The sequence below is a fragment of the Phanerochaete carnosa genome, assembly GCF_000300595.1.
Source record: "Phanerochaete carnosa HHB-10118-sp unplaced genomic scaffold PHACAscaffold_3, whole genome shotgun sequence".
NCBI classification, from domain to species: domain Eukaryota; kingdom Fungi; phylum Basidiomycota; class Agaricomycetes; order Polyporales; family Phanerochaetaceae; genus Phanerochaete; species Phanerochaete carnosa.
Window position 1 is genome coordinate 1,346,338 of NW_006767630.1, and position 21,032 is coordinate 1,367,369.

The window sequence follows — 21,032 nt, forward strand, 5'->3', positions numbered from 1 at the left end:
CTGGAGCCGCTTTGCGACCGTGGCGCACTGGCGCTTCTCGACACGAATATGTCCAGGAATTGTGTTGCGATTCTTCCAACATAACCGTAGTGTTTGAAGGGCCGATAAATAGAGAGTTGCACTGTGTCACATACATACCCTTGCAGTCAGAGTCGATAACTAAGGACCTGGGTCTTGTTTCTTTTCTTATTATTTTGAGTTGATTGCCCGCGGCCGAATTTGGATATTGTGTGTGCGGGTGTATGCCACTGCAAGCCAGTCCTTCAGACTCGAGGGCTTCGCCGAAATCTGCCCCGTGCACTCTCCCACCACCACCTCCCCCCCGCCCCTTCCCCGTCGTCCCCCTCTGTTCACGACATTGCTATCCTCATTGCTATTGCAGGCGGCGGACGTACGCTACTCTCCGCCTCGTGCGGCTTTGGAATCTCCCTCTCATCATCTATCCCTCCGAAGACCGACTATCCGTCCATCGAACTTTGCTACCCCCACTCGTATCAGCGTTCGTATCGTAGGACGGAAGATTTCCCTACTTTCATCTACGTACCATGTTGCCACAACACTTCAATCCGACACTCGGCGGTCAACAGGGCATGCCCCAGCAGCAGGTACCTCCGCAGGCTCAAGTCGACCACCATCAACAAGGCGTGCCGGGCGTACTTGGCGACCCTACTCGTGCATGGCAAATGAACCAGTTGCAGCAGTTCAGGCAGCAAGGGGTAGGAGATATGGGTGGTGGGCCGAGTAACGTAAGTATTTCGTGGCCTTTGTATGTGACATCCTACGTTGCCTTCCAAGTCCACCTTCATCGTCCCCGACTTGAGTAACTCATATCGCACCACTCTCCTCCCTCTATACCCTCGAACCCTTTTTTGTGTTTATTCTCTGCATTTACGCCTCCCCTTGGGCCTTGAGTCTTCGCTTCCCGTGCTTGCTTATGTCATCACGGCATACCTCTTGTGGGCGTCCGATCAATTCAAACGGCTTACCCTCTGCCTTCCAGGTACTTGAGCTCATACGCAACCAGCATTTTGCTCGACAGCAGCAACAAATGCAGCAGGCGCACCAGCAGCAGTCGTTCGGCCTCGGTGGCCCAATGAATGCTAGCGCGGGGGCGCCAGCTATGCCGGACCAGGCGGGGCACAATTTTTCTCAGTTCCAGAAGCAAATGCAGCTGCAGGCCCTTGCTCGTAACCCTGCCATGCTCCAGGCGATGCACAACCAACCCAACCTCAGCCGACAACTTGATCTTATGGGCCTCGCACGTCAGACGCAGCAATCGAACCAAACCACCAACGCTTCAGTAGCGGCGCTCCGACAATTGCAACAGCAGCACCAGCACCAGCACCAGCACCAACAACAACAACAACAGCAGCAGCAGCAGCAGCAGCAGCAACAACAACAACAGCAGCAGCAGCAACAGCAGCAACAGCAACAGCAGCTGCAAGCGGGCATGGGCAATCAGATGATGGGGAATCCGGGGCAGGGCGGTTTCTTCAATAACAATTCTATGTCACAATCGTCCGACAACTTGACCGGGCTTCTTCCCAACGGAATGGCGAACCAACGTCCGACCGTCATGCAACCAGGTCTCTCGATGGCACAGAGACCCCAAGGGCAACTCACGCCTCAGAATGCAGTCGCTATGTTGCATGCGCGACAAGCCGAGACCACGGCGAAGCTCAATGAGTTGCGCCAGAAGGAGGCTTTGTTGCAAAGTACGCAAATGAACAAGCCTGAACAACAGTATCGAGCCGAGTTGCACGCCATTCAGAACGAGATCCAACAGCATCTGTCACTTAATGCGAGGTTACAATCGATGTGGCAACAGCAAGGGGTTCGCCCGCAGCCGAGCATGTAAGTCGTCGTATTTTATGTTGTCCTGATACGTCCCTCATACAATAGGACTGCAGGAACGGTGCGAATTTGCCACCGCAAGGGGCTCAGTCTGTAGCCATGATGCAGAACAACCAGGCTGTCCCGAACTGGCTCCCGCACAATGGGCCTTCCCCCTCCAACGGCTTCACCAATGCTCAGCTGCCACCTAATGCCATGCAAATGCCTTCGAATACACCTTTGCAGCAAAACCCCCAAGCCAATCACACCCCTGGCGTCCTTGGCACACACGGCCTTCCTATGCAGCAGCAGCCGCCTCGGTCCGGCCCTACACCTCTATCTCACATGAACATGCCGCAGAATGGAATGCAAAGCTCGCCAGGCATGCCGGCGCCAATGGCGAGTCCGCCGAACGCCAATCAGCCTCCTCAGCCTCCAATCTCGAACGGTATGCCACAGTTCGCTCAGCAACAACAGTTCCAACAGGCTCAGCGCCCCGGGCAAGGCCAAATCCCCTCTCAGACCCAGATTCCTGCTTTGCCCGCTGAAGCGTTCAAGGCAGCATACGGCCAGTGGTGCCACAAGCAGAACATTGCTCACGACGAGCAGCTCTTGCAGATCGAGGGCAAGAGAATTGATCTGCACCGGTTGCATCAGGAGGTCATCGCGGCTGGGACAATGCACAGAGTGCGTATCTGATATTGCCCTTCTTTCATTCTACTTACCTCTACCAGCTCGGCAACAACCTTGATCTGTGGGCCGTTGTAGGAGGCCGATTGGATTTCGTTCAGTTCCCTGGTACGGGACCTGACGACCCTCCCAGGTCAGGACCTGGCGTGGCGCAGAAGTTGCAGCACGTGTACCGGGAATATTTGTCGGCCTTTGACTCCACATTCTTGCGTTCCGTTCTCTCGAAGCGGTACGGGCCACAGGCTGTTCAGCAGAACTTACAGCCGCCTCAAGGTCCCCCGCAAGCCCTCGGAGGCGGTGCGGCTCCCGCTCCGCCAAATGTTGCCATGCCCAACATCCAGGTTAGCAATCCTAATACGGGCGCGCAACAGCACGGCAGCCAGGGACCCATGAATCTACAGGGTATAGGTCAACTGGTCGGCACCAATGACAATCAGCGCATTCTTCAAGTCCTACAGTATTCACAGTTTAGCGCGGATCAACTACGACGGCAAGGCGTGGGGGAGAATATCATCAGTGTGGTCGAGACCCATCGCGCGATACTCCAGCGAACTTACCAGGCTCAAGTGGCGTACCAGAACAACGTCAAGAATAGTCAGGCTGCTAACAACCTCGCGGCGATGCAGCATCGGCAGAATATACTCAATGCGCAAATGCGAACGTCGCAACAGCCTTCTCCGGCGGCTGCTCAAAGCGGTATGTTGCACTCCTGCATATACTCCGTTCAGCCCTCACCTGCCCATGCCTATTAGTTCCCAATGCTCAGCAGCCTATGGCTCAGAACGCTGGTCTGGCTGCTCGTCACCAGTTCCCTCGGCCTACTCCGGAAGCCATGCAGAAAGCAGCCCAGATGATCGTGCAGCTGAAGGTGTTTGCCAACACACATCTTGCGCGCGGTGAGTCGTGTTTAATGGCAGAGATTGACGCGCCCTGACACATCTTTAGTCACGCCACATGATGGTCGATACGTTCCCGAGGAACAGCGTCTCGAGTACACCAACCAGTTCGAGCAGCTATTCAAGTACGCAAGTGAGCTCGACCAGCCCAGCAAGCTGGCAATCTTCGCTTGCTACATGAAAGAGGAGATGGTGAAGCGGCTGGTTGAGATCGTACGTATCTGTTCTTCCGAGTTTTTTTCTTCTTTCAACACCGGTTCTTACGATGCCATCTAGATCGCTCAGACGCAGCACCAGCGGTCGCTGTTGTCAGCGTCTAGCATGCCAAGATACATTCTGGACCTAGCCACTGTCCGCACATACCTCCAAATATGTCAGAATGTTGCAGAGAATTTGTCGAAGCGGCTGTTGTCGATGTCCCAAGAATCGCCTCAAGGCCGTCCACAACTACCGGCGCATGTGCCACCTCAAGCGAATAGCCCTCCTATGGCTCCACCGATGTCCGACCTTGCTCCATTGCAGCGGACCGATCGCCCCACACCTAGTCCTCGCCCGCCGTCACGGCAGCCACATTCGCTTGTTCCTCCGCCACAACTGAACGTTCCCACACCACAACCGACGCAGCCAAGTCCTCGTACCCAACCTATCCAAACCACACCCATCCCTGCTCCTGCCAAAGCGCAGAAAAAGCCTACAATCGTTGCTGAGACTGCAGCCTCTGTCTCCACACCCCCTGCGTCAGCATCTACACCAGCTAACCCACCGACGCCAGGTCACGCCGTCAGCTCGCCTCAAACTCCGAAGTCGCCGAAGACCAAAGCGCCCCCAAAGCCCAAGCCAAAACGCAAGCAGTCTATCAAAGGACAGCCTCCTGCTGTACCTGCGTCCAGTTCGTTTGCGGCCGCAGCCGCCCCTATCACTGATCAGCCTTCCCCCGCTGCCGCCACACCCGATTCTGGCCCTAAACGTAAAAGGGAAGAGGATGTTGCGTCTACTTCTGCAAGCGGTGAGCAAACGCCGTCGAAGAAGCAGAAGACAGAATGGGAAGGTCCGGAGAGTGAACAGCTCTCCAAGAAGAAGCAGGCCGTGGAGGATGTCAAGATAGACGAGGACGCGACCAAGTTTTTGGAGAACACGATGGAGATGCTGGTCATGGCTACAAGCGAAGGCAAACAGGTTCTTCCGGCGGAGATCTCGGATACGATAAACGAGATCCTTAACAACCTATCGGATGCCGTGCCGGGCATTGGGTCGTTGGATGACACAGGAGCTGCCCGTAGTTCAACGCCTTCTGTTGCGGCAAACGGATGCGACGGCTTGGAATTTTTCGACTTTACGCTATACAACGAGGACGGTTCGAAAGCCCCTACTCCCGACCTTGTGCAGACCTCGTCGACCAATCCGAGCCCAGCGTCGGACGCGGACAGTAGCCACGGCGCTCCAACGATGCCCGACACGGCTCACATCGCGGATGCCAAGGCTGAAGACGAGCTGGATGGATCTGACCCACTGCGGATGGGTTTCTGGAGCGAGGTGGGCGGCGGCGAGGCGGCGTACTTCAACTCGGACCCCTGGAAGTGGGAGGGATCCATGCCAATATTAGATCAGCCCTGGGCTATTAACGACCGATGAGCGGATTCTTTTGCCATTGTTGATGCTTTGGTTGCGCTCCTACCCTTTTTTTGACTGTTTAATCTATTCGGGTGTCGGCTTGCTCTGTGCTATATACTCATTCCCAGGATCTCTCTCGGTATTACACCATCAATACTCTGTCATGCATCTGCTGTTGTTCTTTTGGTTACCTCCTTTTTACCCCTGCGCTGTGTATTTCTACTTTGTTTCGCTTGCTATCGATGACACTCTGGTTACCGGGTCCTCTGCCATAGTGCGATCCACTGGTCGACACGGGGTGAGTTGAGATGGTACGAGCCTACGATACTGTTCATGTGAAACCGAGACCAAAAGGAAAGCATCACAGCTAGCAGCTGCGAGCCATCGCTTCGATATCGTAACCCCCGCTCTATCTCCTCTGTCTCTCATCTCCACCGGTGAGCCGAAAAGTTATCCTTGCAACATCCCCGAAAATGTTGATGCAGCCCCGTATAGAAAGTACTTGTTTTGACCGCAGAAGTCACGCAGCTGATTTACTCGTCTCGAAAGGAAGATAGATCTTACCCGCTGTTGACTAGTTGACGGCGGCCGCGTGCACGTCTACGAACGGCCGAGGTATTCGCATTGCCTGTACAAGTTTTCTGATATATGCCAGCAGCCTGGTTATCACATGCAGGGTCAAACTGCTTTCGTTCCGTACGAATGAGAGAATATCACCCGACTGCGGCAAGCACCGCGGCTGTTATCTCGACAATTGATGCCTACTGACTTCGCATCTGAAGTATGTTCAGTATCCCCGTCATGGCCATGGTCAAGAGAACCCCCTCTTGACATCGGGCCTGTCTATACGTCGATCCACTAGACATTTCTTTCCATCAAATGTCTGTACATCATCTACAGCGTCGTATGTGCTCGGGGCCGGTGGCGCAAGCAACGAGCTTTGCGTGCACGTCGCAAGCAAATGAGCGAGAACTGTGGTCACACTGCAAGCGGATTCCTCGTTCTGCGGTTCTTAGCGATATCATCGTTGTGCTTGCAGATATAAAATGAGGCTTGCTTGACCCTCAATCCCCATCTCTAGCTCTTTCAGATCGTAGCCTTCTTGAAGCCACATTCTTGTGGTTCGAAGCGCTAGATACCTGCTCCTATGTGCCACATGAAGCTCGCTCAAGCTTTCCTAGCCAATCTAGTGCTGGCCGGTACCGCGATCGCAGCCCCAGCTGGATCGTCGGTCGCGTCCGCTCTGGCCGCCGGCTCAACATTCCCTTATGCCCCAGAGATCCCTAACCACGTCCTCTGGTCACCTTCAGCCGGCATCGACCCGCAGCCAGTACGTGATGGGCTCGGTGCGAGCCCCGTCCTCGGCCCCCAGAATGTTCCCGTGGACCTGCAGAACCCGGACTTACTCGCGCCGCCGTCCACGGACGCAGGTTCTGTGCAAGTACCTGTCTCGTCTGACTGGCGTGCGGTTAGCTGATGCAAACTGCGTTTACAGTGGAAACGCTAAATGGCCCTTCAGCTTGAGCCATAATCGCTTGCAAACCGGCGGTTGGGCCAGGCAGGAGAACATGAAGATTATGCCCATTGCTACAGGTACCTGCCACTTCCCGTCAATCTCAAAGGCACTACCTCACCATGCGTACAGAAATGGCCGGTGTGAACATGCGTCTCGAAGCCGGCGCAATTCGGTAAGCTTTTTTGTACGGGTTGAATACAGTTGCTAATAATGCGGATAGCGAGCTGCATTGGCATACAACCGCAGAGGTGCGTGTTGAGCTATTTAAGATGTTGGTAACGCCGATTAATAGACAAGCAGTGGGCCTATGTCTTGAAAGGCGGCATGAACGTCGCTATCGTCAACTCGGAGGGCCAAAACTATTATGACACGATCGTAAGTCCTTCAAGAAGAAGACACAGCTTGTCGCTGAGTTTTATACAGAGCCAAGGCGATCTGTGGTACTTTCCACCGGGTGTACCTCACGTCCTGCAGGCGACAGCAGACCTACCTGAGGGAGCCGAGTTTCTGCTAGTCAGTTCATCTTATCGGGCTTGAACAGCGGGTACTAATGCATCCGCCTAGGTCTTTGACAGCGGAGAGTTCTCCGAAGACTCCACTTTTTCTGTGAATGTCTTAGTATGATGACAAGCCGCTCCTTACTGACCTGTGTTCAGATCACGGACTGGCTGAGCCATGTTCCCAAGGAAGTCATCGCGAAAAACTTCCAGCTTTCCGTGGAGGATTTCGCACAGCTTCCCGGGAAGGAGCTCTATATTTTCCCGTCAGGTACGTGCGACGCCTTCTCTCCCATGAGGGGAGCTTACTTATGGTGCACAACGAAGATCCTCTGTCAAAGGACACTGTGGCTCCAAAGAGTGCCGCGGGTGTCGCGCCTTTACCGTACACCTTCAGGGCGTCCCAGCTCACGCCTACCCCTCTAGCCGGTGGCTCCGTCAAGATCATTGACTCATCCAACTTCAAGATCTCGCAGACCATTGCAGCTGCTGAGGTAACGGTCGAACCGGGCGCGATCAGAGAACTCCACGTGAGTATATGCGGATTTGTGCGGTTGAAAATCTTAATTAACGCGTATCCCTTCAGTGGCATCCCTCCGAGGATGAATGGAGCTATTTCCTGTGCGTCTCTGCTAATAGTCACGAGAGCAAGGTTGATTTAATCCTTCTGCAGCGAGGGCACCGGTCGCATCACCTTGTTTGCCTCCAGCGGGAATGCGCAGACGTTCAATTTCCAGCCTGGTGACATAGGTTATGTGCCAGCTTCGTATGGTGAATTTTCTCTCACTAAATGTCGACTGTAGCGGCAGTGCTGATAAACCGAATAGGCCACTATGTGGAAAACACCGGAAATACCACCCTTCGCTTCCTCGAAATATTCAAATCAGGTACGTGTTGTGACTTGGTTGTGTGCATGACCTGAGCCACCTCTCACAGACAAGTTTGAGGATGTCAGCTTGGGACAATGGCTGGCTCTCATTCCTCCTGAGCTTGTTAAGGCTCACCTGCAGGTCAATGACGAAGTGATTGCGAAGCTAAATACTACGAAGGTTACCGTCACCGCTCCGAGACATTGAACTCGAATCGAACTGGTGACTCGGTCTAGAGAATAGACGAGAATTAGATGTATTTTTGAATATCTCTGAGAATGCAATATCTACCCCTGCCCGCTTGCCTTGTCGAGTAAATCTGGCCTCCATTGCAGAGTAGCCACACTCAACTGGCAAAGCGAGAATCGTCTGTCTAGTAAATTAATCAAATCAGAAGTGCATCGTCAGCCGGCGCTTTTGCAAGATTTGCTACAGCTCTCGTCCTGGACTTTTGTGTGCAAAGACATCGACGTTCGGCTGGACATGTCTGGCTTGAATCTGAACGCCATCGCTGAAAATGCCACTCGGCTCGGAACGCGTCTGCAAGAGACCATCTCCGAGCACACGCGAGACCTCGCCATAGCTCGCGGTGCTAGCTCGTCCTACCTCGACACGCCAGAGGACAAGGTTAGGAACATCCGGAAGCAGCTGGATTCGAACAGTGACAGGGAAAAGTTGGATGCCATGAAACGCTTGATTGCGGTGCGTTCCGCCTGCCTCTTCCCTACCGACCATCTGAACGAAAGTCCTCATAAAGCTCATCTCCAAAGGCCGTAATGTATCCGAGTTCTTTGCCCAAGTCGTCAAGAATGTCGCGTCGCATAACCTCGAGATACGGAAGCTTGTCTACATATACCTCCTGCGCTACGCAGAGCACGAGCCCGACCTCGCTCTGCTGTCCATTAATACGTTCCAGAAGGACCTCTCAGACCCAAACCCACTCATTCGTGCTATGGCTCTGCGGGTCCTCTCAGGAATCAAGGTCCCCATGATTGGCAGCATCGTTGTGCTAGCTATCAAGAAATGTGCTTCGGACATAAGTCCGTACGTTAGGAAGGCTGCAGCTATGGCCATCCACCAAGCATACAAGTTGGTGATAGCCACCCCTTTGCTCAAGACTCGCTTATGACATCCTGCTCCCAGGCTTGACTCTAGCTTGCAACCTGAGCTCATTGAGATCATATCTAACCTTCTTCGAGACCGGTCATCGCTCTCAATAGGCAGTATCGCGACCGCGTTCGAAGCCGTCTGCCCGACGCGTCTTGATCTGCTACACAAGCATTATCGACGTCTATGCCGTACACTTGTCGACATGGACGAGTGGGGACAGGCAGACCTAATGTCACTGCTTCTGCGATATGCTCGTACAATACTTCCTCGTCCGCTCGTTACCGGGGATCGTGAAGAAGTCGATTTGGACGTTCGGCTGCTGCTTACCTCTTCTGAACTTCTCTTCCAATCGTGTAACCCAGCTGTAATTGGTAGCCTTCGCTTTGCTCGCGCATATACTGACGCGCTACCCATAGGTTGTGCTCGCTGTAGTCCGCATATACTACTATGCTGCTCCACCTTCGGAAACATCGAAGATAGTACAACCTATACTGCGTCTACTGCATATCTCTCCAGAGGTGGAACGCACTGTTCTACCATATTTGCTCATGGTGTCTCAACTCCTCACAGTAAGCTGGACTACCGTAGTCTCGCACGAAAGCTCGTATTAACTCAGAGGGCAGCACCTATTGATTCCATCGTATGCCTATTTTCTCATCCGTAGTGATGACATCCCCCATGTCAAAAGGCTGAAAATGCGGCTTCTGCGACTACTCATCACGTCCGAGAACTACCAGGCATTACTGCGAGAATTCACGGTAAGCCGCGTCCCTGCAAGTGTGAGCGTTAGCTGATACTCATATTGCGTAGCACTACGCAGAAGACGCAGAGGACGACCTCGTCCGAGATGGCGTCGAAGCCATTGGATACTGCGCCCGTCTTGTGCCAGAATCCTCGCAGCAATGCCTAAGCATCCTCATGTCCTTTATTCAGAGCAAACACAGCGTTGTCGTCGGAAATGCCGTCGTCGTCCTCAAGCAGCTTGTGCAAAGCAGCTTGCAACAGGGCCAAGCCATCGGTACCTCGTACTCTTCGACCACGATCATCTCGCGACTTGCATACTCGTTTGATCACATCACTCATCCACAGGCAAGGGCGTGCATATTATGGCTTGTGGGGCAATATGCAGCGGACGAGAGCGTGCAGAATGGTGCAAGAGTCGGGCCAGAGGGAGTTGCGTCCTGGGCACCGGACCTCCTCCGCAAATCTGCCGTTACGTTCATGCGGGAGGTTTGCGCATCGCCACGTCACTTCGTCATTTTCACTCACTGTTCACTACAGGAACCTATCGTCAAATTACAGACCGTTACCCTCGGCGCGAAGCTGCTCGTCCTCTGTCCTGCGGACCGCACGCTGATTCTGCTGAACCGCTACATACTATCACTCGCGCGGTACGACATGAACTTCGACGTGCGCGATCGCGCACGTATGCTTGGCGGGCTTCTTATCGGCGCGATTCCAAGCCTGCACGAAGATGAAGAGGAGCAAGAGAGCCCCGGCGGAGTCATCTTACGCCGCGAGCAGGTCCGCCTCGTGCTGTTTGAGGGGAAGACAGGGGCCCCAGCCGAGAAAGATGTTCTACGTAAGGTCCTTACACCGTACCAGATTTAATGCGGCTCTGACAGATGAGTGTATCCTAGACTTTGACAACCAGACGGTCGGCTCGCTCGGTGCCATTACCGGCAAGGACATGGCAGGTGACAAAGTACTACCAGACTGGCTCGAACAGGGCGTCGACCCCGCGTTGCGTGACTCGGAAGACGACATGCCTCAAGTGCTGGTATCTCCCCAGTCACTACAGTCATCTGTACCGCGGTCGATCGCGTCGTCGAATCGCGCGTCGCCTATCGTGCTGACTCCAATAGGACCCTCTCCCAGTGGGTCGCAAGTGCAGAATGACGCCAAGAACAGCTGGATGGACCTCGATAAGTTCTATGAAGATACGAACGAGGAAGAGGATGAAGAAGAGACGGAGAGTGAAGAAGAAAGCGAGGAGGAGAGCGACGATAACGATGAACATGTGGATCGTCATCAAGGGGCCGAGGACAGCGAGGCGGAAGAGAAAGAGTCGGACGAAGAGAAATCGTCAGAGGAAGAAGGCGAACGAGGCCACTAAGTACATGATACAAACTAATCAGTTACTTAGATGTGCGTGCACCATCTGGACTACAACACGGCATCCTCAGGGATCTTGTAGTATAGCGGCTGGAAGCGCCGGGGTTAGTGCAATAGACGGACAATGGAGGGAGCGATGCACACCGCATTGAAGACGTGGTAAAAGTGTCCTCGTACACCGCCCACTTCTGGGTGGTACTCTGGCGGGAACCACTGGAAGGATCGCTCAGGATATGCACTAGTCATCTTCGCGGAATGGCTCACATGCTCCGCCGGCAACTCCTCTTTCCACGCTCTTAAGTACCGCGCCTCCATCGTCTCATTCGTGACCCTGACACCATGCTTTGGGAGCTGGAACTGCCCGATCTGTAGTTCAGTGTCCGTGATAGTGCTCCGCGACACCCGGGCGTAGGACGTGCGGTAGAGCCCACGGTAGAAGATGTACTCGCACCAACGGTCGTAATCATCTTTGTCAATATCATGGACACGACCGTCAGTCACCATGATGTCGTATGGTGCAGCTGTCCACAGGTGAGAACAAGTATCATAAATGGAACCTGGAGAATAGACCTACGTCGAGATGCGTGTGGCTTCGTGACAACATAACCCAAGAAGATAAGCGGCTCTGGGTAGGCTTCGGACATTATGCGAGCTAATTCAGTTGCCTGTAGCTCACGGTCGAGTGGAGTTTCCTCTGCAAACGTGCGTTAGATCGCCCACATCAACCAAGCACTTTCTTTACCTTGACCATTGTGCGACACAACGATATGCACAGGTGTTCCAAAGACGTCCAGGACGGCATGAATAGCTGGTGCAAGCTCTCCGTCAGGCGAAGGGAGAAGATGATGTGTTGATTTGAGGATCGGGAACTAACACGACGGCTTAGCAGCATATCAGGAAGTAATTACTAAACTCACCTTTGAGAGTAGAACAGCGCCCCAAGTATGCTTATTTGGCCCAGGACCAAGGTCGACATACTGCATGTGGTGTCAGTGATCACATCGTGCTTGGCAAGTAATTTTACACACGTAGCCGATATCTTCCAGCATTACTCGAGTCCTATAAGGCAGGATCAGCGTCGTCTTCGAGAAAATAGAGAAAACTTCAGCGCTTACAAGTCGCGATTACCGTATACGACACGCTCAAATCTTGTCAATAACACGCGACTACGTAGTAGAATCACTTGACTCACATGTAGATCCGTCTCGAGAAGTCCGACGACGTCTAGCTGCATATCCCTGCAAAGTCGTTAAATCACCGCTCTTTGCGGCCACCCTGGACACATACCTGATGAGGTCCCTCATACGCCTCTGACTGTCTCTTCCTTCATTATCGATCCCGAAATGCACAGTCCAGATACCAGCGCGGAGGATACGCGGTCCAGGACGATATGGCACGGGAGGATTTACAGGCCATCTGTACATCGTCACGAGAAGCGAAGCGACAGATAACATGACAATCGTAGTATTGATGTACGATCTGGCCTTCCTGGTTACGGCTAGGATCGGTATAGAGGAGTCGAAGTGTGACCAGCGGAAGACGAAGCTAATGAACGTCATTTCGGCTGCGAGTACCCTAGGACACATTTGAGTCATGACATTTGCGTATGGTCAGGGGTACCTACCAATTAGTGCGTTCTCTGAAGTATTCACCGCCTGGTACAAACGCGTACGCCGCAGTGAACGTATTCGCCACATCGAACAGAGCGGCGACCAAGAATGCGGTGCAATATGTCTTCCCAATATGTTTGTTCGCTGCCGCCGAGCCGAGTATCACCGATGTAACTGACATGAGGAACAACGCATAGTTCCACCCGCCGAGGTACCCTAGCCAGTCCTCGCAGAGATACATGACTGCCGCGCCCGCAGAACCGTAGAGCAACCATAAGGGATGTGCGAGTAGATCTGGGGACACGGTCACCGCAAGCAGAAGACCAATTGCCTGTGCGATATGCGTCAACGAGCCGTGGAGGTGGGGAAGCGGGCCCTTCACAGGATAGCCAGTCCACGACCAGGCGATAAGGGTGCTTGAGTCGCTGATAAAGCAGTGGAGGGTAAAAAAGTAGGAGCCCAGAGCAAAGCCATCCCGAAGCCAGTTGGTACGAGTTGGTAGTGGTGTTGACGGCGTCTTTGCGTCCTTTGGCTGTGTAGTCTCTTTTGGAGGATGGGCGGCACGAGAGTAGTAGTTATAGATCGCCAGGCAGGCTAGAGCAATTCCCGTCTTGTTATATCCTCCAGATACCTCGTGTACAAAGGGCCAGACTAGTGAGAAAGCTCATCAGAGCAGATATGCGAAGTCCACTGGTGACATGCGTACCAGGATTGTTCGAATAGTTAGCATGTTTGGTCAGGGAGGACAAAACGAGACCAAGACCAAACACTGCTATGATATCAGAGGGTGTCTGCATGCATCGTACTTGGGCATACCTAGGGACTGATATCCCACGGAGGCTGGTGTAGCAGATAGATCTACTGTCCAGCCGATGCATGATAACGCATTTGCAAACGCGACGACGAGGAGGCGCTGTACTGGGCTTTTCAGGAGGTATGCCAGCAGTCCAGTCAAGGACAGCACATATACAATAGTGCGTCCGACTCGCGAACTGGCGATATCACAGATAATAGGAATACCCAGAACAATAGGGGAGAGAGTGGATAGGAGCGAGAGTTCTGAGCCAGCGAGGCCAAGTTCCCACACAGAGAAGTAGAAGAGAGTCGGGGTCAATGACGTGAAGACCGACCAGTTGATATACGCTAACGAATGTGTAAACACATCGAAACTCAGGCAGTTCAGCTATACACTTACATAGATACAGATCGCATATGAATGCAAACGCCGAGCCAAAGCTGCGGATGAACTGCCGTGGACTGGAAGATTTCATGGAAGCTATCTCAGCTCGTTGGGGCGACGATGATTTCTCACGAACGGCTGCTGTAGCTTTAAGCGGTTCGATCTCAGATGTAGTTAGCTTCTCAGCAGCTCTGTTAGAAGATTGCGGGTCAAACACTGAGTCTATGCGAGACGATGAGTATGATTGTACATAGACTGATGTTCTGCAACTGCTAGGCTGCCGATGGATACCTAGTGTTGACCAATGTCAATTTCACGTAGAAAGAAATTGAAAACGCTAGTACATACAGAAAGGTTGGCCGCTTCGAAATCATAGCGAGCGACGGCGTCATACAAAATATCTAAGATGATGAGGCTCCATTCAAAGAAAGCATAATGGGTATACGCTACAAGGGTGGACATTAGTGTCGTTCGTCCGAACTAGGCGATCATGCGCACCTCCGGGTACCCGATGAACCTTGTGCTGCATGAAGAAATACACCATGGGCACGATAGAGAGGAAGAATCTGAAGCGGTCAAAGTTAGTAGAATACAGGGTGCTGCACTATATATGCGCACAAAATCGCAAGTACACGCCTTGAGTAGCTGGGTCAGATGAGTCATGTGTCAAAAGCACGACATACCTCTTACGACGTATGCGAGCGTCTTTGGTGGCTGAGATATTGCCGTACATCCAGGGCAAGTTGAGAACGATATAAAGTACCATCAGGATATCGTGCCAGTCATGGTCGTCAGTTGAGGTGATGAAGACCCATCCCCCACAGGATAGTGTTCTCAATACCCCAACAACGAAAAGGACTGTTGGAAGCGTAGAAGAATGGATCCGTTGCAGGTAGTATTGGAGGATGAGCAACGTAAAGCGTGGTCCTGTGTAGAAGAATCAATTGCAAGCTCGTGATATGTGATATATGACGCGAAGACGCACCAGAGTTAAGCGCAATTAGTATCTGGAATATGTTCCTTTCCGGATACCAGTCTCCAATACTATTGGGATGTCTTCAGCGCGACTTAGTCCTTTGCGATAGAGATCAAAACGTACGTAGCGGACACGGATGGAAACCACTCTTCGGGATATCCAGCGACACCGTTCTTGACAATCTTCTTATAGTGCAGAGCAACGCCAATAAATAAGGCAGACAGGAAGGCTGCGAAGGATAGATATGTGTGCCAGACAGCGAGGCGGGAAGCAGGGATGGTTATGGCAGTGCGGGTGGTTTCATGCTGCTTAGGTACCGAGGACATACAGGTTACAGAGAGGGTATTGTAATACTACAGAGATGATACAAGCGGAACCTAGCGTCAGTCACTGGTTTGCGTGTGCAGGCCTCACTGAGTGTCGCGGTGGAGAAGGGAGAACACTTCAGTAAACACGCCGCTGGTACATAGCGGCCGCCAAAATTGGCGCACAACATTTGCAATTGGCGCCGTTACAATATTCTACGCACTCATAAATTGATACATGAGTTTACCCGGAGGCATCCAGCTTAGGACCGCGTAGGTAGAGGAATGAAAACGGTACGACAATTTAGGTACAACGGCGTAGAAACACAGTCCATAGAATGGCAATTTGGGGGGTTATTACTTTGATCCAGGAAGCTTCCGATGTCCCGAGTTCACTTGTATCCGCGCTCTGAGTAGCTCAGCAGCACTGGGCTGGCTGCTCAAAGAACGAGATCCGGAAGCTGTCCTTAAACTGGACAGTAGGGGCCTGATAGAGTGTCGAGAAGGAGTCTCCAGTCGTTGCCGCTTTGCATTTTCCCTTTCCTCCAGCTCCCTTCTTGCTTTCCGCCACTCTTCGCGGTCTTGCTCCTCAGTTTCCTTGCTATTCCTCGTAAGCTTGAGCTCTTCAGGTAGGCCATACCGCCCTTTAAGCTCATTCTCCTCCGCCTGTTTCTCTTTTTCAACCCTCTTCACCTCCCGGAAGCGTTTTCTGGCTTTCTTCGACAGGGTGTATGGATCTGAGCCATAGTGGTCTGAGAGGTTCTGTAGCGCCTCTAGGCGGGGTATTTGAACCTGGTTCATGTGATCCTGTGCAGCAGTCGTCTTTTCGAGCGCAGCAAGGGGATCTTCGGTACCTTGTTTGCTTTCCGTATCTAGAGCGTAGTGATTAATAGTGTTGCTGGCTATCGAGCGCGAACAGCGCGCACCGTGAACTGCAAAACCCCCATTCTCTTCTGGGTCCCACCCTTCTTCCTTCTGTCTAGCCCCGGACACCACAACATATCGTGTGTTCTACGACAAACATTGATATCGGACATGAGCAGTGAGACAAGGATCTGCGAACCTTGGGATCCGTCTGAATCTCGAACCAGCCACTGCATAGATGACATTTACATCTGAACGAATATATGGGCGTGCTGTAGTAGCTTCCAATTTTCTTCTTCTCGGCGTTATATCGCACGCCCATTCCGATGTGGTTGTCGCATGTTGCACTACACGTCCATCAGCGACCTTGAATGGCGCCATAATAAATCGTAACACATACCACCAAATATTGAATGGTAGCTCAAAGCGCGTAATTAGAACACCTTGGTCGATCTTCCGAGCCCTGTCACCGAGAGCGTGCTTGCCTGGAGTTGTGTAAGCGACTCCAGAGATGCAACCAAGTGCGCTTACCTCTATAGGCGTTCAAGCTCTTATGCTTCTCAGGGTCATAATCCGGGGGATAGTACTTGTTAAATCCTACAACATTGTTAGCAATGGGGCAAAATCATGTAGAAGTGGACTCGCCTTGCATGGTGGAACGTACCAAGACAAATGCGCTGCCAGCTTCGAACCTGCGGATGATGACCTAGACGCCGAATCATCCACGTGATTTATGGCGAATGCCGAAAGTAGCCCAGCTATTGAACTCTAATTTTCTACCATCCACACTAACCACCAACGCCCTCAGGTCGGTTGCCCGCGGCGCTTTGCACAGATGTCTCGCTTACATTCGCCCTTACAGTCACCATCTGACTCTCCAAAGCCGCAAGGATGAGTTACGTCGCTAAGGGTGAAAAGGAATACGATGCCACGGGTGCCCCAGTCCCCACTGCCAAGATTCACAAGATCCGTATTACCCTCACAAGCAGCAACGTCAAGAACCTTGAGAAGTGTGCGTAAATTTTTCTCTGTAGTAATAATAAGACTCTGATAGCGATTTCGCAGTCTCGCAGGACTTGATCAACCGTGCCAAGGACAAACAGCTCCGTGTCAAGGGCCCCGTTCGTCTCCCCACCAAGGTTCTCAAGATCACCACCCGCAAGACTGTAAGGCATGACACAACGTATTCTACGATCTTTTGGAGCTCACAAGTTTTCTAGCCTTGTGGTGAGGGTTCAAAGACCTGGGACCGCTACGAGCTAAAGATCCACAAGCGCCTCATTGACCTCCACTCCTCCAGCGAGATCGTTAAGCAGATTGTGAGTTAACCGCCGAACCCCTCTGGCTTGTATCGCTGACTCACCGTTTTGCTAGACATCTATCAGCTTGGAGCCTGGTGTCGAGGTCGAGGTTACCATCTCCGGTTGAAATGCTCTCATGTAGTTACGACATGTCACTGGTCATCGGTCTTTATCAATAACTTTTCGCAGAACGTCACGAGTGAATGAGTACTCTCGTTCGGAGACCCAGATCTTCCGAGAAAAAGCGTATATATTATAGTTTCTAAATCCGGGGATGGTGCATGAATAAGTAGAACATTATGTACATGATATGATAAGAGTCGCTTGCTTCTAAAATGGCGCATGACGAGTCCATTAGGGGGGATTTCAAATACACAGGGCGTACGCCCCGACCACGGGACGGTGATCACTTTTGCCTTCGAGCCGGCGCATCTGACGATCGTCCAAGGTATTATAGCCCAGACAAATCACGTCACCGCGTCGATGTTGCAGCGAGGGCGGGCTGTTCGCCGTCGGCGGTTGCTCGATCTGAGGTAAGGTATCGCGAAGGAAGGGAAAGAAGCTGAAACTCTTCCACAGCGAGGTTGTAGGCTGGATGCTATGCAGGTCGTCCTTGGGAGGGATGGGCGGTGGGGTCTCGCTCCGTGGACGGTCGTCGAGGCGGGACGATGCTGAGAGAGGTGACCTTGCGTTGGAGGCGAGGGAGGCTTGCCGAGATCGCGGACGTTCAAGGAGAGGGAAGTGGCTCTTTGCGCGAAAGCCATGGGATCGCTCTTCAGTAGTGAAGTGCTCCACCGAAGCGGAGTGGCGCAGTCGACTCGCGAACTCAGGTCGTGGGACCGGTGTCGATTCAGCATCGAAGGACCAGGTGGGACTGTCCTCGGCGCTTGGAGATGTCTGCGCACTGTCGAGCGTCAGCACACAGGGAGTGTTCACGTCCATGGAGGTATTCGAGTCCTTCCGGGCACGTGAAGAACCAGGTCGGAAGGCATGCAAGAGACTGCTCATCCTTGACCGAGGAGGGACCGGCGGTGGTAGTGGTTCGTCCTCCTCTGGCTCGGGTTCAGGCATAATTTTGGATTTCCAAAGGATACGATCGCACCTACGTCAAAGGAGTGAGAGTTTGTGCGAAGTGAGACTGATAATATATACGTACCAGCTAGGCACACGCTTCTTATGTGAGGTATCGTAAACACCTCTCTCCTCGACTTCCTCCTCTTCCTCTGGAAGATCTCCGCGCTCCATTGATTTGGTGGACTGAGCTCGTGTGGAAAGCGCAATACCTGGCTTACTCGAGTCCAAACTACGCGGAGGCATGAGTAATTTGCCATCGTGAAGTTCTGTAAGTGGCTTGTCTCCTCGTCCAGGCGTCGGCGGGGAGGTGAGACTCCTGAACTCGGGAGGAGGAGAGTTGGGCAGCGAAACAGTAAGCGGTGGAGATGGCAATGACGGAGAGGAATCAAAGCGTCGGTCGAATCTGTGCTCCTCATGCTGCTTGTGCTTGAACCGCTTGAAGATCGGGGTTCCCGGAGATGAAGAAGTCGAGTTTATGAGAGACATCCACTTGGTTTTCGCCTTGTGCACGGCAGCCGTAGCCAGAGACTTATTGACGAGGGCACCTACGCTGTGAGTTGCCCGGGGTGAGGGAGCGCCATAAAAAAAATCCTCATGCTCATCGTCGTCGGCTTCCATAGTGTACTTTGAACGACTAGCGCTGTAGACTGTGGACGCTACGGAAGCTGCTTCGCCTTCATATTCCTGTTCTCCTTCGCTATGATCCTCACGATCCTCGTCCACGGGACCTGCTGCAGGTGCTTCTTCGATTTCGGTCAGTGTCTTCTCCTGAGTTTGAGTCTCCACGCCAGGTGTTCTGGACAATCTTTTAACACTCCTACGATACTTGCTCCGCTTGTATCGTAGCACGTCGTACTTGAAAGTCGGCGGAAAGTCGATAGCGGCCTCATTGAAACCAACAAACGCCTCACCGGATTGCATGGCCTTCCGCAATTGATCAAAAGCCAAGGCCTGTCCATACTCTGGAGACAGCATGAAGCAGAACAGAAACATATATAATCACTACACCCACCTCGCCTCGATATCAACCAGTCAGCATGCAGGCGGGTAATATCTAGCCGAAAATTGAGATCGCCACAGAGGAAAGCAAAGTCGAAGCGATCAGTAATGTCTGCAATTAGCGTGAGCTATTGTTGATTGTCACGAACAATATCCGCAACACTTACCTTCTGCCATCATTCTTGGGTCTTCTGGACCGAGAAAATCGTCGACGGCAAGCTCGCTCTGGGCGGTTGTTAGGCCCTGCGTGCGCTTAGATCACTGGAAATACTGACCTTAATTTTGTTGTAGTTGGCCATCCGGTTGTGGACCCTGCCCTCGTGTGCTGAAAATGTGAGTATCGATGATAAAAAAGACTGCTAAGACATTAACTTACCAGCCAGATGTGCATTGATGAATAACATCGTCGTGCCATCGAGGTTTAAGCTGATACCGACCCCACCCTTATTGCCCACCCGTCCGCCGATAAGGCCAGCTGTGACCGCAGACTTCGAAGTTCCTTGAAAACAGCAATGAGTCGATCGCATGTCAGTTGTGGCTTCTAAAAAACTTTACCTTTGATGAGACCTTTGATATCGCGATGAATGAAGATAGCCAGATACAGGCCCATCATACGCTCCTTAACAAGAAGCTCGTATGGGCCCTTTCGGTGTGTACTCATGCGAGCGTTGAGGTCTCCCGTGGACTTTGCCTTTGCGGATAACGCAACGTCGCTATCTTCGAGGTAACCAGCCGCTGTGTGTCCGTCCTGCGATGAGGAACGCGCTGGGGCAGCCGAGTATTCGGCATGGCAGCCCCCGTTCACATACCAGTCTTCCAAAATGGATGTCCATCCATAAGGATGGCTAGCCTGCCCTCCGTTTTCATGTGAAGAACCAGCAGCGGCAGACTCTTCGTGGCTTGGCCGGTGAAATGAGTGATGGCGAAGGGACTTCAGACGCGTCCGTATTCGCGGCTTCTCAGCCCTATCTTCAGCCTCTTCATCTCTATCTTTCTCGGATATCTCGCCATTCTGAGCAGAAGGAGGCCGGTCTATGTTCTCTTTATCTTTATCTCTGTCCTTGCTCTTGTCCCGTTCCTTGTCCTTCAATTTGAAGCCGGCACCGAGACCCATTGGAATTCCTGCTCGTAATATATGACGCTAATTTAACTCGAAGATAGACGCAACACACCTGATATACTAGGACACTCCTGGCCTGCGCTGAACTTGATCGTCAAGGTCGCGATCAGACTAGACAACTCACCACTCACACGACTACCAAATGAAACGGATGTTCCGCGTCCAGAGAAAGATCTGGAATGGTCCCTGTCGCTGCGGACACAACCGAGTCGTTATGAATAACACCGAGCAGGTCCTCGAGGTCACCCTGCAGCTCTCCGTCAGAATGTGTGGTCTTATTGTGATAGCATGGTTTATTCGCACCTTGGGCAATGAATCGTGCATATTCCAAGTCAGCATCCTGACTTTAATGAACTTAGGCGATGGTCGTGATTTCCTCCTTCGATGACTGCTCGGTTGCGCTGCATCCGTTCGGGGAAAATGCGCTCCGTCTCCGTGGTGTTCGAGTGAAGGAAACAAGGCGTGT

At 52.5% G+C, this 21,032-nt stretch overlaps 10 protein-coding genes across 10 annotated transcripts; 7 read left to right on the forward strand and 3 right to left on the reverse strand.

Annotated features, from left to right (window-relative positions):
* The first annotated feature begins 253 nt into the window (after positions 1–253).
* PHACADRAFT_251689 (uncharacterized protein) lies at positions 254–977 on the forward strand. The gene has a single exon (XM_007393104.1). The coding sequence runs from the start codon at positions 546–548 to the stop codon at positions 822–824; it is 279 nt and encodes a 92-aa protein (XP_007393166.1). The 5' UTR covers positions 254–545; the 3' UTR covers positions 825–977.
* Positions 978–985: 8 nt separating this feature from the next.
* PHACADRAFT_251690 (uncharacterized protein) lies at positions 986–1,873 on the forward strand. The gene has a single exon (XM_007393105.1). It carries the CDS (start codon positions 1,049–1,051, stop codon positions 1,856–1,858), a length of 810 nt encoding a protein of 269 aa, XP_007393167.1. The 5' UTR covers positions 986–1,048; the 3' UTR covers positions 1,859–1,873.
* A 160-nt stretch (positions 1,874–2,033) lies between these two features.
* On the forward strand, positions 2,034–2,543 carry PHACADRAFT_251691 (uncharacterized protein). Its single transcript, XM_007393106.1, has one exon. It carries the CDS (start codon positions 2,050–2,052, stop codon positions 2,530–2,532), a length of 483 nt encoding a protein of 160 aa, XP_007393168.1. The 5' UTR covers positions 2,034–2,049; the 3' UTR covers positions 2,533–2,543.
* Positions 2,544–3,448: 905 nt separating this feature from the next.
* Positions 3,449–5,346, forward strand: PHACADRAFT_251692 (uncharacterized protein). The gene has a single exon (XM_007393107.1). It carries the CDS (start codon positions 3,741–3,743, stop codon positions 5,049–5,051), a length of 1,311 nt encoding a protein of 436 aa, XP_007393169.1. The 5' UTR covers positions 3,449–3,740; the 3' UTR covers positions 5,052–5,346.
* Positions 5,347–6,012: 666 nt separating this feature from the next.
* On the forward strand, positions 6,013–8,233 carry PHACADRAFT_139167 (uncharacterized protein). Its single transcript, XM_007393108.1, has 13 exons — positions 6,013–6,482; positions 6,526–6,623; positions 6,676–6,718; positions 6,767–6,794; positions 6,847–6,921; positions 6,970–7,059; positions 7,111–7,152; positions 7,203–7,314; positions 7,371–7,573; positions 7,630–7,668; positions 7,721–7,814; positions 7,871–7,936; positions 7,980–8,233. The coding sequence occupies exons 1-13, from the start codon at positions 6,178–6,180 to the stop codon at positions 8,117–8,119; spliced, it is 1,335 nt and encodes a 444-aa protein (XP_007393170.1). The 5' UTR covers positions 6,013–6,177; the 3' UTR covers positions 8,120–8,233.
* Positions 8,234–8,646: 413 nt separating this feature from the next.
* PHACADRAFT_251693 (uncharacterized protein) lies at positions 8,647–9,402 on the forward strand. Its single transcript, XM_007393109.1, has one exon. It carries the CDS (start codon positions 8,865–8,867, stop codon positions 9,039–9,041), a length of 177 nt encoding a protein of 58 aa, XP_007393171.1. The 5' UTR covers positions 8,647–8,864; the 3' UTR covers positions 9,042–9,402.
* Positions 9,403–9,812: 410 nt separating this feature from the next.
* Positions 9,813–15,343, reverse strand: PHACADRAFT_171045 (uncharacterized protein). Its single transcript, XM_007393110.1, has 23 exons — positions 15,027–15,343; positions 14,913–14,971; positions 14,611–14,854; positions 14,546–14,563; positions 14,426–14,493; positions 14,276–14,373; positions 14,178–14,218; positions 13,943–14,118; positions 13,564–13,890; positions 13,454–13,519; positions 12,762–13,398; positions 12,425–12,712; positions 12,330–12,375; positions 12,253–12,278; positions 12,166–12,196; positions 12,055–12,114; positions 11,880–12,006; positions 11,712–11,831; positions 11,402–11,658; positions 11,282–11,350; positions 10,663–11,227; positions 10,302–10,604; positions 9,813–10,250 (listed from the first exon to the last, which is right to left on the reverse strand). Exons 1-21 carry the CDS (start codon positions 15,227–15,229, stop codon positions 11,189–11,191), a joined length of 3,000 nt encoding a protein of 999 aa, XP_007393172.1. The 5' UTR covers positions 15,230–15,343; the 3' UTR covers positions 9,813–10,250; positions 10,302–10,604; positions 10,663–11,188.
* A 29-nt stretch (positions 15,344–15,372) lies between these two features.
* PHACADRAFT_206701 (uncharacterized protein) lies at positions 15,373–16,794 on the reverse strand (the record flags this gene model as incomplete). Its single annotated transcript, XM_007393111.1, has 6 exons — positions 15,373–16,080; positions 16,135–16,219; positions 16,272–16,419; positions 16,473–16,557; positions 16,604–16,669; positions 16,737–16,794. The coding sequence occupies 6 exons, from the start codon at positions 16,792–16,794 to the stop codon at positions 15,566–15,568; spliced, it is 957 nt and encodes a 318-aa protein (XP_007393173.1). The 3' UTR covers positions 15,373–15,565.
* A 137-nt stretch (positions 16,795–16,931) lies between these two features.
* PHACADRAFT_251698 (uncharacterized protein) lies at positions 16,932–17,560 on the forward strand. The gene is made up of 4 exons (XM_007393112.1): positions 16,932–17,084; positions 17,138–17,238; positions 17,293–17,391; positions 17,447–17,560. Exons 1-4 carry the CDS (start codon positions 16,964–16,966, stop codon positions 17,498–17,500), a joined length of 375 nt encoding a protein of 124 aa, XP_007393174.1. The 5' UTR covers positions 16,932–16,963; the 3' UTR covers positions 17,501–17,560.
* Positions 17,561–17,667: 107 nt separating this feature from the next.
* PHACADRAFT_251700 (uncharacterized protein) lies at positions 17,668–20,127 on the reverse strand. The gene is made up of 7 exons (XM_007393113.1): positions 20,002–20,127; positions 19,823–19,945; positions 19,722–19,771; positions 19,614–19,671; positions 19,460–19,558; positions 18,530–19,409; positions 17,668–18,475 (listed from the first exon to the last, which is right to left on the reverse strand). Exons 1-7 carry the CDS (start codon positions 20,105–20,107, stop codon positions 17,740–17,742), a joined length of 2,052 nt encoding a protein of 683 aa, XP_007393175.1. The 5' UTR covers positions 20,108–20,127; the 3' UTR covers positions 17,668–17,739.
* Positions 20,128–21,032: the final 905 nt, after the last annotated feature.